Source organism: Chiloscyllium plagiosum, chromosome 11 (genome assembly GCF_004010195.1).
Source record: "Chiloscyllium plagiosum isolate BGI_BamShark_2017 chromosome 11, ASM401019v2, whole genome shotgun sequence".
NCBI classification, from domain to species: domain Eukaryota; kingdom Metazoa; phylum Chordata; class Chondrichthyes; order Orectolobiformes; family Hemiscylliidae; genus Chiloscyllium; species Chiloscyllium plagiosum.
The window spans coordinates 40,929,649-40,947,932 of record NC_057720.1 but is presented as its reverse complement, the minus strand read 5'-3'; the positions used below and the strand labels follow the sequence as shown (position 1 = coordinate 40,947,932).

Sequence of the window (18,284 nt, the reverse complement as noted above, 5' to 3'; positions counted from 1 at the left end):
ACAGTTCACCCTTTAAAGAGTACCTGTCAAATCCAAGTCCTTGGCCATGTAGCAGGACAAAGATAACAGATGCATAAAAGTGCCACCATCTATATGTTCCTCCCCAAGCCATCTGTTTCCCTGACTTCAAACTGTATTGCTTCCCTTTCACTGTCACTTGGTCAAAGTTCTGAAACTCCTTACCTAAAAGCACTGAGAGTGTATCTGCAGTATCCAGACTGCAGTAGTTCAAGGAAGCAGTTCATTCAAATTCCCACATCCTATTAATTACTAAAAGATACGTGGAATATAGTGACTAAAAAGGCAGATAACCACCACCTTTTAAGGGCAGTTAGGGATGGATAACAAATAATGTCCTAGCCAGTGAAATAATTTTTGTAAAAACCTCAGTATGTTAAACTGAGCCTCGCATTTGCCTGATCAAATGAACGCCAAAGATTTCACAGCATTCACTGAAGAAAAACAAATGTGTTCTCCAGTATCCTTTTGGGTGGCACAGTAGCTCAGTGGTTAGCACTGCTGCCTCACAGTGCCAGGGACCCAGATATGATTCCAGCCTTTGGTGACTGTCTGTGTGGAATTTGTGAATTCTCCCTGTGTCTCTGTCAGTTTCCTCCCACAGCCCAAAGATGTGTACGTTAGGTGGATTGGCCATGCTAAATTGCCTATAATTTTCAGGAGTGTGCTGGCTGGTTGGTTGGTTAGCCATGGGGAAGTGCAGGTTAGAGGGGTGGGTCTGGGAGGGATGCCCTTTGGAGGGTCAGTGTTGATTCGATGGGCTCAATGACCTGCTTACACATTCTATAATCCGGAACATGTACTGTTCACTCAATGCCAGCAAAGCTGAACAATTTTTTTAAAAACCTGATTAATGGTGACTATGTACCCAATGTTATAAAAACCCACCTGGTTCACTCCTGATGCTTTGGGGAAGGAAATCTGTCATCCTTATGGTCTGGCCTACATGTGACCTGACCCACAACAATGTGGTTGACTGTTTAACTGCTCTCTGAAATAGCCCCATTTACTTCAGGGGCAATTAAGGGTTGTTAGCCTTGTCAGTGACACTCTCATTCCATACAACAGTAAAACAAAATATCACTGTTTGTAGGAACTTGCTGCATGGAAATTAGTTGTTATTCTTGTTTGCATAATTATGACTGTACTTCAAAAATAGCTTATTGGTTGTGAAGCACTATGATATTGGAAGGGTATCAATGAGCCTTTTTTCCTCTCTCTTTTTCCCTAGATTTCCAAATTCGGATTTGAAGTTTACCATTTCTAAATTCCACTGTGCAGAGGATTTTATCTCTGAACATTATTCATAAGAATTCATAAAACATGAAATCGGTTGTCTCAAATTGCATGAAATGATTCACTCAAGGCTGAAGTGTATATTCACAATTCCAGCTGAAGATGTTTTTTAAATTTTGGACTGAAACAGGAGTTAAAGAGTAAGGGTAGTCACTTTTATTAAAATCATTTGAATCCATTTTATGCCGTGTGTTTTTATTTAGAACTAGCCACTAATACAATTAGTCTTATCTGTACAATATTAAATTATTTTACAGAACCAGATGCATTATTTAGGGTAGTGTTTCTAAGTGTTGCTCTTGCTGTATGAATAAAGTTATTTAATAAAAACGCAAACCATTCTACAAGGTGATGTGTTTCTGTTGTGCTGACTGCTTTGGCAATTAGTTGCTCCACTGTTGTTTTTTTTTCTAATTAATTCATGTGCTTGCCTAATTTGGTAGATATTTTATTCCCTTGGGGTTGAATGGAATTAAGGAATGGTTAAATTAGCCAATGAAGAGAATCCTGTTGAGATTTGATCACAATGAATGCAACCCAGGAGAATAGTTTTTTCCTATCATGGCTACAATGACTTAAAGTTGGATAAGGGGAGGTGAATGTGGTTCATGGTAATGGCACTATAGGCAGGTGCAATATCTCTGCTTTTTTTCAAATAGTAATACCTGTCAACTCCAGAGAGTTCAAAGCCATTTTTAAGCAGAATTGAACTATTTTTGAAGGTACATGTGAAGGTGGAGAAAACTGCGGATAAGTGAATTGGATTGAATTATCACATTGTTTGGCAGTGTTTCTTTGAGTAAGAGTCATAGCCCTCAGTCTGCCAAGACCCATGTCAACTTTTTTTATGTTCTTTATCTCATCAATTATATTACTGGCCTGTTCGGCATCCTCCTTGTGGAGTTATGTGGCAGGAGAGGCAGAAGTGCTCGCCATTGTCAGGACTTTGCAATGGTGCCTTATTTAAACCCAATTCCATGATATTGAAGATGCTGTATGGGATGAGCTAGCCTACTTTACCATTATTACCGAGGACATGGGCCAGAATGGCAAGCTGATTTCCTGCTTCGCCGATGGTGAAGGTCCTGGTGGATGAGGTGGTGGAGAGGACGGCTATTCTTTTTCTGAAGGTCTGCCAAAGGAGGCCATTGGTACTACACACAGCCAGCCTGAATTGAGATAACCGTAGTGTCCTGGGTGAAAGGAGTGCATGGCAGTACAGGAAAAATGAGAATGATATTTGGCCTGTTCTCTGCACCTCCTCCTCTTTCACCTCACCATCTCTCCTGCATCACCATTAACAGCTCTTCCCATTTACTTAAAGTGTACTCAATCCCCCTCTTTATCTCATTGCAGGAAAAAAATATTTCACAACTGGGCTGAGAGGTCTAGGACTGGTGACGGGTGGTGGAGATAAGGCTCCTCACCATATAGGAGGAGAAATGCTTAATTTGGTCAGAAGCAACTTTGACTCCTTGGGTATGGATATGGAGATCTCCTTGGCAACCAACAGAGTGACCGTCATTGTGCTGAGCTGCACTGCTCTCCCAATACGACCAGTGATAACTCATTTTTAACTTTCACAATTTTATCCCTTTTACACAACTGACTCCTCTTGAGCAGGTACTAGTGAGACTCAGTGAAGCTCTGGCAAGAAGATGCCAGTATTTCTTCTGAGAATAGAGCCAGGAATAGGAACTGCTGAGCACATCAGTGGCACACCTCCACAGCTGGTCAAGGAAGAAATGCCCCAGGTACCTGCATAGCCTCAGAGTAGACAGTCCCATGCTCTCTACTCATAATAAATTCATCAAGATGCCCTAACAGGCACAAGAACAGCGACAATCTTTTTATATCAAAGTGGAAGCCCTAATGAACGGTGAGTGGTTTTTTTTAAGAACATAAAAGGCATTTGAATCAAGTTTGCATTTGTATGCCAGCTGCTAGCTCAAACAGTTCTTCACTCGTTGTATTGTACATATCCCATTACCCCAATCACCTTGAGTTTGCTTGACCAGGTCAGCAATTTTCATTTTCCTTGCTTTCAAATCTTTTTATGACCTTGTTCCTCCATATCTCTAATCTCTTTAATGAAATCACAAGAGGTGCATACCATGGTCCCCGATGCTGGAAGGACAGTTCCTGTGCTGTCACAATGCTTGATGTTCAACTGGAAGTACAGATTTTATTAAATCCTTACAGCTGTGCTTGGATGGCCTAGAGACACTATCAGCAAGAACACCAGTTAGTGGCATCAATCTCAAAGATAACATATCATGCTTGTCATTGGCTATCAATTAATTCGTAGGGCTTCTAATTCAGCAGGTGTTAGCTCCTGGAATGACCTAGAGAATGATCAAATATAGCCAATGTTGTGGACTTGCTACCATCCAGAAGCTGACTAGTCCTTGGTATTGTGTTACCCCAGGAAGATCTGATGATTATCTTACTGAACAAGGTATCTATCTCTTAGTGGATATGACTGTTCACATCAAGGTGAATATATAGCAGATATTATCACCCCCAATCCAGACCTGATAACTTCAATGGGACAATACTATATCTAACTGGACTGTAGCCAAATAACTTTATTACACAAACCAAAGTGATCTACCTCCCCATTGATTGTAAACAGCACATTTTAAGGAGGTTTTGATTGATGTCCAGTGAGAGCAATGGCATAGGTCTCCTCCTGTCCTGGGAAATCCCTGAAGCATGCTCAAGTGCTTGTAGCCTGTTGACATCTTTTATCCAAGAGAATCCTTGGTACCTAACAGCTTTCTTGTTCTCTTTGAACATTGGGTCATATTGTGCACTTTACATTAGAAGGAAATATACTTTATTGTTCAGTAATGAAATGTTCCAAGATGCTTCACTGGAGTATTATAAAACTAAAGTATGAGACCAATTCAGACATATTAGGTCAGAGGAGAAAAAAACTTTGACAAAGTATTTTAAAGGAGTAAAATGATGAAGAGGAAGCATATCCAGGTAATTCCAATTTCAGACCCCCAAAAATGAGACATTGGATATTGTTTTGATAGAAACACAGTCTGCAGGGATATGGGAAAGGACAAGTGATCGGCCTTATGTAATAGAACGAGAGCAGGCAGGCATAGGCTAAATGACCATTCTGTACCATAATTCAGTGGAACTGGGAACGTGTCAAAAGCCAAAATTCACAGAGCATAAATATCAAAAGAATAGGAATGGGGAGATCAAGGCAAGGATGAGAATTTAATGTCAAAATTTCACTTGAGCCAGGAGCCACAATGTAAATCAGCACGCAGAGGACTGAAAGGGGAGTGAACCTTGCTCTGAGTTAAGAGCTTGTCAGCAGTGTCTGGATGATTGCATTTACAGAGAAGAAAATGTAGGAAACTAGCTAAGAGAGTGTGTAAGATTAGTAAAGTCTCTATCATAAAGGCATGAATTAGCATTTCAGTGAAGGACGAGCTGATAAAACTCCATTACTGCATTATTATGGGGCTAGAAATGCATAGCTTGAACAGACTGGCTTAATTTCAGATTAGCTGGCAAGAGAGCTTGGAGCACAGGAACTAAATTACAAATGTACAGTAACACTCTACTTATACCCAGTATTGCATTTATTCTTTAGATGGCTTCTGTGCTTATCCCATAGGCTGGCATTTGCAGAAAAGCTGGTACCTAATCAAAATGGCATTATTTTCAATGCTGAACTAAGAACATCTGAAGCACTAAGAAGTACACTATGTTAGGGACAGAGAACTGTTGGATGTAACGTAGATTGCCTTTTAAATTGCTAAAAACAACCTAAAGGAGTATCAAGTTCAAAGAAATAAGATGATACAGCTAGTGTAAACAGCTATCTGTAGCATCACTGGCAGTGCTCCTGCATGTTCAGTGCATCCCCTGCAGTTATGATTTGATCTCCAAAAAGTATAAAATTCTGGGAGGACCAGATGTGGTAATTGCTGGTGACTGAGACCATGGATCACAGCTTAATAATATACAGTAGACCATTTGGTACTGAGATGAAGATAATTTTTTTCCGCATGAAAATGTGAACACACACCCTCCATAGGCAGAGAATGTCGTGGAACAATACCAATTTTGTTTTAAAACACAACTTTGGCTTTCTTCCAACACCTCATACTGGGTTGCATGGTTCACTTAAAAAGGGAAAAGAACGAGATATTTATCTGTGCCAATTTATAGCATGGTGAATGAGTGTGCGGGTTAGAAGAGCAGTTTGTATACAAGTCAACCTAACTGTCGGATGCATATAATGTAAACAATGGTTCTAATGAATTTCTTCAGTAACACAGTGAAACCTGTGTAAAAGTGAACCAACACCCTGATTCAGTCTCAACTACAGCCAGCTACAAATTGCCAATTCTGTTCAATGAACCAGTGAGTATTTAATAAATGAAAATTAAAACTTTCCTGTTAAATATGAATTTTAATTATGGCTCCCATTTGTAATGACTTTTCTCAATGAACAAGTTTCATAAGTGCAAGGTAAATTACAGAAATTTAAACTTCTCAGCTCTAGAAGCAAATACTGAAATGATTCCATAGAATGGGGGTGGATAATTTCTAAAAAAAAAAGTACCTTCCTTTTCAGATATCCAAGACACACTATGTAAATACTTTTCATGTTTTTTTTTCTATAAAAGACTTAGGAGGACTTCTGGATCTATTCCCACACTCCAGTTCCATGCAAACATTAAGACAGCATCAAAGGTCATCCTCAGTCCAATAAATAGCTTCTGTACATATTGTACAATAGATACATATAAAGTGAACTTTCTCCTTTTACTCCACACTCCTTTTGCATTTCTTTCATCCATCTTGGTGTTGAGATGAATTAGTAATGTCCCAACAGTCTTCTGTCCAATTAATCTCAAAACTTAGTAAATGAAAGTGCATTGACCACTTGAACAAAAACAGTGAAGAGGAGGTTATGTTTGTTCTGATGAACTTTACTGCTGATTGTATTGAGGGAATCCGTTTCATAAGAAACACCTGTTCTTCTTGGCAGTTTTACCGTATCCTTGTAAAAAGGTTAAGGACAGATTTGGATTCCTAAAAGAAAAATACATTTAGTTCCATTCATATCCATAAATCTCAAATAACCATTAGATTAATAAATTACTCATAACTAAGATGTTATGAGAAAATCAAAACAGTTCATAGAACATAGAAGAATACAGCGCAGTACAGGCCCTTTGGCCCTCGATGTTGCGCCGATCCAAGCCCACCTAACCTATACTAACCCAATATCCTCCATATACCTATCCAATGCCCGCTTAAATGCCCATAAAGAGGGAGAGTCCACCACTGCTGCTGGCAGGGCATTCCATGAACTTACGACTCACTGAGTGAAGAACCTACCCCTAACTTCAGTCCCATATCTACCCCCCCTTAATTTAAAGCTATGCCCCCTTGTAATACCCGACTCCATACGCGGGAAAAGGTTCACACTGTCAACCCTATCTAACCCCCTAATCATCTTGTACACCTCAATCAAGTCACCCCTAAACCTTCTTTTCTATAATGAAAACAGCCCCAAGTGTCTCAGTCTTTCCTCATACGATCTTCCTTCCATACCAGGCAACATCCTGGTAAACCTCCTCTGCACCCGTTCCAGTGCCTCCACATCCTTCCTATAGTATAGCGACCAAAACTGCACACAATATTCCAGATGCGGCCGCACCAGAGTCTTATACAACTGCATCATGACCTCAGGACTCCGGAACTCAATTCCTCAACCAATAAAAGCCAGTACGCCATATGCCTTCCTCACCGCACTATTTACCTGGGTGGCAACTTTCAGAGATCTGTGTACATGGACACCAAGATCCCTCTGCTCATCCACACTACCAAGTATAAGGGCGCAGGCTCAGAGGGCCGATGTGTCTACTCATGCACTGTGTAGATCTTTGTGGTAAACCTCCCTCCGACTTTCCACATCAAACACTGGTATGACAGGGTTCGTGTATATTTGGATATTAAGTGAGGCTTCTTCGACATGGTCCTCATCAAACTCTCCCAGGACAGTTACGAGATCGTGTTAGATACAGATAATACCTTCCTGACACTATCCCCATCAAATAATATGTGATATGAATAAAACGGCGTTGGATACAAAGTAATACACGACTAGAGGTCCCCCACCAAAATTCCCAGAACAGGGACAGCATTGGGTCAGATATGCATTAAATCTTCTTGTCCACCGTCCCTATCAAATACTCCCAAGGCTGGAACAATATGGGTTTAGATACACAGCAGAGCTGCCTCTATACTGTTCCCATCTAACAAACCCATTACAGGGTTAGGAGGGGGTTAAAGGCAGAGGAAATCTCTCTCTGTACTGTCCCTCATTCATCACTCCAATTACTGGGACAGAATGTGACTACGTACAGAGTGAAAATGTCTCGACACTGTCCTCATCAAACTCTGCGAGAACAGGGAGAGAACGAGGATTGATACAGCATAAACAGTGCTCTGCACTGTGCTCAGTAAAAACTCCCAGGGTTCATACAGGACCTGGTTAAATACAGAGAAGAGCTCTTTCGACAAGGTCCACATCAAATACTCCAAGGACTGGGACAGTATGACAAGAGATGCAGAGAAAAGTTATTTTAACACTGTCTACATCAAACACTCCAAGGATACGGACAGCACACCCTAATTTAAGACTGAGTAGAGGAGGAATTTCTTTTCTCACACAGTTTGAGTTCTTTGTACCTCCTTCCAACACAGAACTTGTGTATGTTTAAATCTGATATCGATTCTTGATCCAGTAAGGGAATCCAGTGTGTTGGAAAAAGTGCAAGATAATTATCAAGGACATTCAATAGTTGCTCCTTGAACAAGCTCCACATATCATTTACACTCTTGCCTTGGAGTCTACTTTTCCAAGCCACACATCCTAAGTCATGCCTCACCGCATCATAATTTCCCTGACCCCAGCTATAACTCTTGCCCTGTAGTGCACACTTATCCCTCTCCATCACGAGAGTAAAAATCACCGAATTATGGTCACTATCCCCAAAGTCTTCATAGTACCAAAAATATATCTTTTATATAATTCATTTACTGTGATAAACCTCCTGGGGTGTTTCACAGAGGCATTAACATGGGTCCCTTACTGGTTATGCTGAACAAAGTAGTGCCATGCTTGTTCAGAAAGGAACGTGTTTTAACTGAGGAAAAGGAGGTGAAAGTTAAGGGAGGGAGTTCTAATTTTCAGTCCAGACAACTCAAAGCATGGTGGCCTAAAGGGGACACAAAAGTCCAGAGTTGCAGGCATGTGGAATTCTGAGGATTGTAGAAAGCTAAAGCTGTAGGAAGGGGCAAATGATGAGATTCCATAAAGGATGCAGAAGTCAAGGGATAATAACTGAGGTTTTGAAGTTAGAGAAGGACACCAAGATGGTAGCTAAGATGATAGGTTGGATGGGCAGCAGTTTGTTGGAGTACAGGGACTAAAACAGCAAGTTGAAAATCATGGAGAAGATATGATAAGAAAAACATTAATTTTGGGCAGTGGCGGGGTGGTTTGGTGAAACAGAAAGAGTTGACCAGGTCAACTAACACAATTAAGATTGAAGCCATACAAAAAAAAATTAACTTGTGCTTCTCATAGGCAATTGAGGAATGCAGTCACTAGCAGATAGAAGCAGCTAGGCTCATTTTTAATTTCCTCACAGGAAAGAAGCCACAACTCAATTGAACAGTGCCATAAACGGAGCTTAACAGTCTGCTTTGATGCACTGGTTTAGAATCTCGTGCGAAAGTCCAAGTCCTGTCTGCCCTTCTGGGTAAGCCATGAAAATCCCACAAAAAAAAACTTTGAAAAGTAGAGCAGTTCTCGGTTGTGTCAGCCAAAATATATTCCTCAAGTATTCTTCATGTAAATTATCTAGTCATTTATTATATTGCTGGTTCTGAATCCTTGCTGCCTGGAAATCTGCTGCATGTTTTCCTAATGAGTGATTACACTTCAGTATTTACTTCACTGATTCCAAAAGAATAGGAGATCACCAGTACAGCAGTTGGTGTAAAAAGAGCAGCAACTCACAAACTATTTTGACAATAAGTTCTACTGGATTAAGTTTTCTTGATAAACGTAACCTTACTTTAGCCCCAAATGAACTGTGATACTGTGACAGCAGAAGCTTGGTGATGTTCCTGTGCTGTCTTATTCTCTTGCAAAATGTAACTACAAAAACTGTAACTCAGCCAGTTAAGGACACAGAATTTGAAATCATTTCTGATATGATGATTATTAGGCGGTGTGGCATTATATGATTGCCAAATAAAAATTGTTACTTTCATGGGAATTATAATTACATACACTAATGTTTAAGTTGACCATAATGTTTACAAACAACTCTGCCAGAAAATAGTTGGTGAACTTCATACCTTAGTTGAACGAGTTTTACTGAAAACATTCCAAAACCGTAGAGTTTCATCACCTGCTCCTGTCACTATTGCCTCTCCATCAGGTGATATGGCCTAAACAGCGTGAGAGAAAAAGAATCAACTCGTGAATAGACAGGATCTGCCTGTATGTGTGTGCATGTAAGAGGGAGATGTAGATGGCTTGAATTTATTAGTTTATTGATATCTGTATCTGGAGTCGCAATACGGTAAAGAAAACTAGCAACTATTTCAAAATATAATGGGCATGTAATACTCCACAATGTCACTGGCTGGAGACTAGCAAGTTTCCTTCAAAATTTCAGAGACATTGCATCTTGGAGTTCTCTTCATCTGTTGGGTGTTGATTAAAGTCAAAAGTAAGTTTGTCAGCCAAAATAAAATTGCATTCTCCTGTTAAAAAAAATGTACTAGTGGTAATTAATAGTATTATTTTAAAGACATTCTTCCTGAACCTGTCAAGGTGCAAGGTTAAAATGATAACTCTGTTGTTCCTGGCAACCTAAACATTCATTCTATCAAAATTCTTCAATTTTAAAAGTATTCCCTTATTGGTCCCAGGTGAAATTGAAAAAAAAAAATAGATTTGTACGAAACAATTTGTACTGTGTCTCTTTTTTTAAAAAACAAAAATGGCTCTGTCTTATCCATTCATACTTTCAAGGAAAGTTACGCTGAACCAACCAGGTTCCACATCAAGAAGTTATCCGCAATGTCCTGCCCAATATTTATTTCCTCAAAACAGATTATCTGGTCATTCTCATGTTGCTGCTTGTGGAAGTTTACTGTGCACAGTCTAGGTTTACCAAAGCACATAGAGTACAGTGGTTCAAAAAGGCAGTACACCACCATCTTCTCAAGGGCAACTAGGGGGAGCAGGTAAATAAAACATTTAGCTGTTTTTTGGATGATACAATTACCCATACCAACATTAAATCAATAAAATAATTTACACAAGAAATGCAATAAATATATAATTTTGAAAAGGAATAAAAGCTGACATTAAAACTTTTCAGATGTTTAATCATGACTAATCTTGCAATTATCTGAAAGCCCTATCAGGGATAGATCTAGCACTGAAGCCTGAGGTACACTACTTATAGTGCTTCTCCAATTCATGTATCATTCAGTTAATCAATACTGACTTAGAAACAAAATTAATTTGACTAGGTTGGTTTCAAAGATAGAAGTTAACATTAGATTAGTGGCTAATTGGAAAAAAGTGTAATTTTGTCATTCTAAAAGAAAAATAAGCATCTGTTTGCAGTTTGAGACACAGTAGGTAAACTTCAATTTATTTTAATGTCCAAGTCATTGTCTCACTGTCTCCTTGATTGAGAGTGCCACCTGCTGGCTGATATTCAAAAGTTCACATTCAGGCACCTGCCCTGAATCTCAAATCAGTATGTAGCATAACTTAGAATTTCCAAAACAATGTTTGGACAGCAACATATCCCAGCAAAACATAAAGACCTGTAAACATTAAAGTAATCAGAAAAGTCCCATATGAAGTTGATGGATTTTTTTCTACATTATAGCCTATCATATTTTGAATTCTACTTTGGTTTAGAGTATTTGAGAAGGGCTAGGGAAGTTTAAGTAGTTGACTATTCATTTCCCACTACTTAGGTAAAATATAAATAAATCATGCTAAAATCTCAGAGTGGCCCTGTAGTCTGGCAGGACTATGGTGACTTACTTTACTATTCCAGATTCTTTGAATTTAAATTCCTCCAACTACTGTGGTAGGACTTGGATTAATGTCTCCCAAAGCATTAGTCTGGGCATCTGGAGGACACGTTTAGTAACATGACTTTCTGTAACATGTCAGGGGATGATAGCATTGAAGTAAACTGTACCAGTGATAAGCTAGCAACCAGTCACAAAAACAAAGTTCTTACCAGGTAAAGCACTCTATATGAATGCCCTGTCAGTTTGGCAACCTGTGTTAAGGATGGGTACTTCCACACTAAAATCTGATTCTGCGAATAGCCATGTGTACTAACCTGTAAAACAAAGCCAAATTTTAAAAAATACTTTCAACAAATTTTAATGAGGTTTTATTTAACTTCACTCAGAGTTGGGACATGCTTTTTTTAAAAAGACAAAATGGAACAAATTCAAATCCAGCAAGTTAACCCAAAGCTGTGAATTCTTTTTCAATTAATAATATATTGTTGACACTCTGGTCACCAGCTCCAATAGCAACATCAGTTCCACTACTGTATCCTAGATCAGCATTTCCCTGACATTAATATCATATTGAATCATGAACGTTCCTAACCAGTAACATGGCTATAAAGTGGACACTTCAATTCTTGGAGAACCTCATTAATGCCTTATTTAATCAAAAACAAATATAAAAGTTAGTCATTGAAGATTGGAAACAAATGCTACAAGTATTTAATTCCTATCAATCTACACAAATGTGAAGCAATAACATTTAAAGAAAAGCAAAACCAAACATTTGCCAACATGCTTCAGGGAGGAGAGATTGATGCTGAGCAATAGAAAAAGAAATCACTACGAGAATGATCGAAAACATAACCTGATTTAAAGAGTAACAGGAAGTTGGAGGAGATTGAAGAGGCTGTTTTATTGGGTATAGTGGAGTTTCTGAAGGCTTTCGCACTCGGTAGAATGGGAGCTGTAAGTGGAGTTGGAGGGCAGGGGGGCTTGAAGAGTGAAAAGACTGGAGCAGGATGAAGGAGTAGCATGGTGTGATGTCACGGAGGAGGATTTGAATCTAATTAAATCAGGGACTGGGAAGGATTTAAATGCTGATGTGGGAGGGGCGTAGTTACATTTAAAGGCAGTTCAGAGGAGGTTCACTAAATTGATTTACAGATGAATAGCCTGCTTTATGAAAGATTGAGCAATTTAGGGCCGATGCTCTGGAGTTTATTCCCAATTTATAAATTGGGTCAGAAGGGATCGACAGTAAGAAAGTGACTAGATTGCCACTTAGGAAACATAATTAAGTTGGATTATGGATGCAAAACCAGATCAAGGAGATAATTAGAGATCCTGAAGGAGCATATTCAATAATGCACCTGATAGGTAGTGTATTGCTGGTCCTGCATGAACAGTCTATGAACCTGCAGCCAGATCAAGCTCTTCTGTTATAATCAGGTAACACGAGGAGACACGTATTGTTCTGCAGGGCTACTTTTAGCAGCTAGACATCCTTTGTTTTAAATAATATTTTAAATCATAGTCTCGCTTCATACTTTTATTTTTAAGTTAGAGAGAGAGAATTGGAAAAAGAAAATACTTTTGTTAAAAAAATCTAATTCTGAAATCCAAGGACAATCTCTGATAATGTCCTAAATTTTGTCAATGTGGTTGGTTAAGGTTACTAATCATCACATCTCACCAATGCTGCTGCAAAAGGAAAGAACAGAGGTGGCCCTCATGAGAGAAGTATTAACAATTAGTGCCTCAAAATTCCTAGGTTAAACAGGAGTACAGAACATGCTAATAAAATCTGTTTGAAAGATTCAGAAGTCTCTTCACATATGATTACCTTGTACTTGGTGAACTTTGCACAAAACAGCAAGTCCCTGGGTAATCACATCCCTTTATCTAATCAGCTTCAAACTGGAAAAGGTAGCTATAATCTATTACTTGGCAAAATGAAAATTCCCTTTCTTCACAGGGTTTAACGTTGAAAGCTTACCAGTTCATTTGCATGCTTAGACCAGGCAAGATTGCAGACTTGAGAGCCTGTGTCGACACACTGCAGAGGCTGGCATGTCAGTGTGTTCCAGAAACGGATGCAGCGATCTGCAGTGCCCCCTCCTGATGCCAGAAGGCCGTGCTGATGAGGGGACCAGGCAATGGCCTTTACAGCTGCTAAATGTTCTGTGTATTGCTGGACTGGGCTCAAACTGGAATTATTCCATACAAAGAGCTGAAAGAAAAATAAAATCCAGTTGTAAAATAAACCAACAAAAAAAAGTTTGATATTCAGCGATAACTGTGACATGACAAAAGCATCTTAAAGCACTATATTAGTAATCTGACCCTAGTTCCAAAGGGAATTTTAAATAAAAACAAAAAAAAATTCCATCACCCTCCATTTGCTCATATTTAAGCAGCTATATTAAGAGTGATAATGGGAGAAGACAAAGATCACAAGGCTATTTCAGATGTCCAATTTTTGAAATGCTGTCTCCTTACTCCTGGGTGTTTGTGCAAATTCTTACTACATTTACCTTGTGCTCACTAGACAAATGAATGGGTTTGAACTAAACCCTAGATTTTGGGCACCACTGGAACGGATGTCAGGTACCTTGTTATCGTTGCCCCCTGAAGCTAAGTGCTGGTGATCAGGAGACCACTTTAAACCACAGACTTCCTGCCTGTGGCCCTGTAATCGCCGTTCCATCTGAAGTGGGGGTGTTCTCACATCTCTCTGTAGAATGAGACGGTCCCGACTTCCTGACGAGAGTTGATCAGCATTCCAGGCCAAAGCCCCTAGACATCAGGCAACACAGTAAGACTATTTTTTTAATAAAAATGTAGCTACTTTAGTCTCTTCCCTCTTCTTTCTAACTGTTGTGAAAACTATAGTAATAATGACCTTATTTACTCAGTCATCTTCTGATTGATCCACTATCAACTAGCTTAAAATAAATGAACATCTAAAATGTTTAAAGTTTATAGCAGATATGTTTAATGTGGTTAATATATTATCAACTCAACAATAAATCTGGGTAACACTGCTACATTTTTATGTGGAGATGCCGGTATTGGACTGGGGTGTGCAAAGCTAAAAATCACACATCCCAGGTTGTGGACTATAACTTGTGTTGTGTGATTTTTAACATTTTTATTTAACATGGTGTACATGAAACAAATTTGTATTTACGTTATTCAATAACATTATGTAAATGTATTTTTTACCTTAGTTATTTGATAGTAAGCCTGTGCTCTTGAAAATACACAGTCTTACAAAGACACAATGGGTGCATCAATAATCAAAGTTCATTATTTAAGCAAACAGTTCTACTCAAATGCAAGGTCCAAATTTTGTAAGATTTTACCATAAAACCCCGAATGCAGAGAATTGGAAAATACAATTCTTATCCAAATGGCTGCCCCAGAATGTATTAACTTTTACTCTTATACCAAAGTGAAAGAATATTGGATGTGTCCAAAGGAATCAGCAATTTATTCCAGGGCAGTTCATTCTTAATTCCTGTATGTGTTAGGCATATCCCCAAAGAAGAAGTGAGCTGGAGATAGTGAGGATTGCAGATGCTGGGAAGTCAGAGTCGATAAAATGTGGAGGTGGAAAAAGCACAGCAGGTCAAGCAGCATCAAAAGAGCGGGGGAGTCAACATTTCCGGCAGGACCCTTCATCAAAAGTGAGCTGAGGAATCGGTTTGCACATTTCCTAACTTTGCAGAGACACTTAAATACTCCTATAATTATAATAATGCAAGTAATGACATGCACTGTGCAAATAATTACATTATGTACAGATTCAATGAACTGAACTGTACATTCAATGGCTTCAGTAGGGCTATCTTTGATTAATGCTGCTAGTAGACCAGTAAGTTTTGCTTAAATATCCTGGACTTTTCAGAAAATGGTGCATAGCACAAACTGTTTGCACAATATACTATCACATATTGGTTGTTTATCTTTTTTTCTGCCAAGGTTATGTGAAACATAAGATACAAACTGTTTCAATGTGGGGTATTGTCTACCCTGAGTTTGAAACCTATGCAGCTAACTGTTTAGGAACAGGAGTGCTCATGCACTGAATCACACCTGATCTATATCTCAACTTCATTACACTTACCACATTGGATCTGTAACTCTTAATATTCTTGGCGAACAAAAAATTATGCATCGCCATTTTGAAAGATTTAATTGACATCAAGAGCTTTTAGGAAAGCAGCTCCAGATTTGTGCAGCTTCCTCACATTGTCTCAGAACAGCTGAACTCAAATTTAACTGCTAGTAAAACAACATGCTTGTATTCGGATTATAAGTACAAACATCTCAAAACTCAATCAAAATGTGTTCACATCAGAAATCTTCAAAATTGTTATTTTATTTTGTATGATGAATAAACCAGTTTATAATAAACTTCTCAGTTATGGTTTTATTTAAAAATATCTGTCCTCCTGCACTGTTTAAAAATGCCTCTTCTGTGAATCCTGAAAAATCTAATCCTGAAACTAGGTGGCAAATCTATGGAACTCATAGCCACAGAAAGTTATGGAGGTCAGCCATTGAGTGTCTTAAGACAGAGATAAATAGGTTCTCGAATAGTAAGTGAATAAAAGGTTATGGGGAGAAGGCAGGAGAATGGGGCTGAGAAACATCAGCTATGATCGAATGGCAGAGCAGACTCTATGGGCTGACTGCCTAATTCCACTCCTTCACCTTATGGTCTTATTATCTTTATAGCAATACTTACCAACTCTAGCGGAATGTCCATCAAGAGAGCTCAGTTTCTTCCCAGCTGCTGCATCCCAGATCTGCACATATCCTTTATGGGTACCCACGGCTACAAAATTCCCCTGTATATATTAAAAGATTGATTGTGTTAAGTTATTGAGGCTATTACTATAGAACTAGGAGAAAGTGAGGACCTCAGATGCTGGAGTACCAGAGTTGAAAAATGTGCTGCTGGAAAAACACAGCAGGCCAGGCAGCATCCTGCTCCTCAGATGCTGCCTGGCCTGCTGTGTTTTTCCAGCGCCACATTTTATTACTATAGAACCTCCTGCATGTAGAACATCTTGTTTTTATGTAACGCGTTGAACATAATAAAACATGCCAAAAGCACGTAAATCGATGTCCAACTCCCACAGTATATCAGTGGCGCAGAAGCTGATGCTCTGGAATGCTCAGAGCAGAAGCCTGGGGTTAAAACCTGCTTCAGAACTTCCCTCTGCCCTAACCTTCAAACTGTGCCACCCTACAAAAGAATGGAGACTGAGAAAAGAACAAAGTCAACTTGCACCTTTTCATACTAGTCAAGATCTCTAGAAGAAGATAGTCAGATCAGAAATGCTTATATTAGTTGGAAGTTATACCCAAGCTATCCCTTATCACCCCAGTGTTTAAGTTGTCCTACTGTAGTTTGGCAGCTAGTAAGATCGCATCATTCTTTAGACACATATCATATATACTTGAGTAATAGTCGATCTCATGTAAAAGCTGACCCCCTATTTTTGGTCAAATGACCTGGAATTTTCCATATATCTCGTAAAAGTCAACCCTAGTTCTTCAGAGATAACAGATCAAAGTTTATGAGTCAGTGTGCCAGCCGTCATGTCCTCCTCCAGCTTTCCAGTCTGCAGTTTGTTCCGCTCCACTCCTGGTCTTCCAGTCCACTGGCTGTTGTGTTCTGCTCCAGGTTTTGAGAATTACTATAATTTGTTGTTTTTCTTTATTCCTTTAGAGATCAGTTGGGCTTCTGCTAATGATACGGTATGAATTTTTATGAATTTCATCCCCTCAAAAATAGCATCCATGTAATAGTTGACCCCATAAATTTAACCTTAAAAAGTAATCAAAAAAATTCGACTATTACACGAGTATATATGGTAATTGTCTCTCTCATACCAATGTTGTACTTTTCCAGTATTTTGCCTTTAAACTTTCAAGTTCTTAGAATTTGTGGTTTTGCTTTTCTTTAAAGTCAATTCCTGTATAGTTTCATACGGCTTCATTCAAATAAATACCAGATCATAAGACAGAAATGAGTAATTTTCTCCCTAATCACTCACTCTCCCCAGTCGAGTGGATAACATTTCAGCTAACAATCACCATTTTGCAAAGATTATAGATTAGGCATGCTACAGCCCATTTACTCCATTTAAATGCACAAAATACTGAATTGAGCAATATTCACAAGGAACAGCATTAATAGCAGCCTTTGAGGAAAACAATTAAGAAATATTTGAAAGTAAATCTGAATGAATTTTAACACATTCATTGAAAGATTGGAAAGACTGAAACCACTGTCTTTTGTTCCCCATTCCAAACTCTACTTCCATCTCGTATGTACTCCTGGCTGGTCACCAACATCTTACTATAATTCCCCTCCCTTAAATATGACTTCATATAAAACTCTCCTTCCCGTGTCTTAATTCACACCAATTCCCATTCACCTATCACGCTTGTGCTCACTGGCCTACATTGACTTTTGGTCAAGCAACATCATGATTTTAAAAATCTTATCCTTGTTTTCAAATCGATCTATTAAACCCCACTTCTCACCATCTCCAACATCCTCTAGCCCCATAACCCTCCAGAATATCTGTGCTCCTCAAATCCTGCCCACTTGTGCATTCTTTATTTTAATTAATCCACCATTGGCTGCTACATCTCAAGTTGCCTAGTTCCCAAGCTCTGGGATTTCTCCCAAAACCTTTGTAATTTTAGCTCACATTTCACTTTTATTACACTCCTTAAAATCTACTACGACCTTGCTTCTAGTCACCTGTCCTAATATTCCCTTGCGTGGCTTAGTGACATCTTCATTACAGCGTAAAGCACCTTGGATGTTT

At 38.9% G+C, this 18,284-nt stretch overlaps 2 protein-coding genes across 8 annotated transcripts in view; one reads left to right on the top strand and one right to left on the bottom strand.

Annotated features, from left to right (window-relative positions):
- The window catches only part of LOC122554325 (AP-1 complex subunit mu-1-like), a 50,359-nt gene extending 48,701 nt beyond the window's left edge, over nt 1–1,658 (top strand). For all 3 annotated transcript variants that reach the window (XM_043699165.1, XM_043699168.1, XM_043699167.1), the window contains exon 12: nt 1,250–1,658. In XM_043699165.1, coding sequence (XP_043555100.1) covers nt 1,250–1,269 — 20 coding nt within the window. In that variant the 3' untranslated portion in view covers nt 1,270–1,658. The remainder of the gene's footprint in view (nt 1–1,249) is intronic.
- A 3,150-nt stretch (nt 1,659–4,808) lies between these two features.
- LOC122554322 (fizzy-related protein homolog) overlaps nt 4,809–18,284 on the bottom strand; it is a 50,976-nt gene continuing 37,500 nt past the window's right edge. For 4 of the 5 annotated variants that reach the window (XM_043699161.1, XM_043699160.1, XM_043699159.1 and 1 more), the window contains 6 exons: nt 16,184–16,286; nt 14,042–14,226; nt 13,427–13,660; nt 11,649–11,753; nt 9,730–9,822; nt 4,810–6,384 (listed from right to left, as the gene is read on the bottom strand). In XM_043699161.1, the coding sequence (XP_043555096.1) occupies nt 6,343–6,384; nt 9,730–9,822; nt 11,649–11,753; nt 13,427–13,660; nt 14,042–14,226; nt 16,184–16,286 (762 nt within the window). In that variant the 3' untranslated portion in view covers nt 4,810–6,342. Of the gene's footprint in view, nt 6,385–9,729; nt 9,823–11,648; nt 11,754–13,426; nt 13,661–14,041; nt 14,227–16,183; nt 16,287–18,284 lie in introns of all 5 variants that reach the window. The other variant, XM_043699163.1, reaches the window with a different exon arrangement.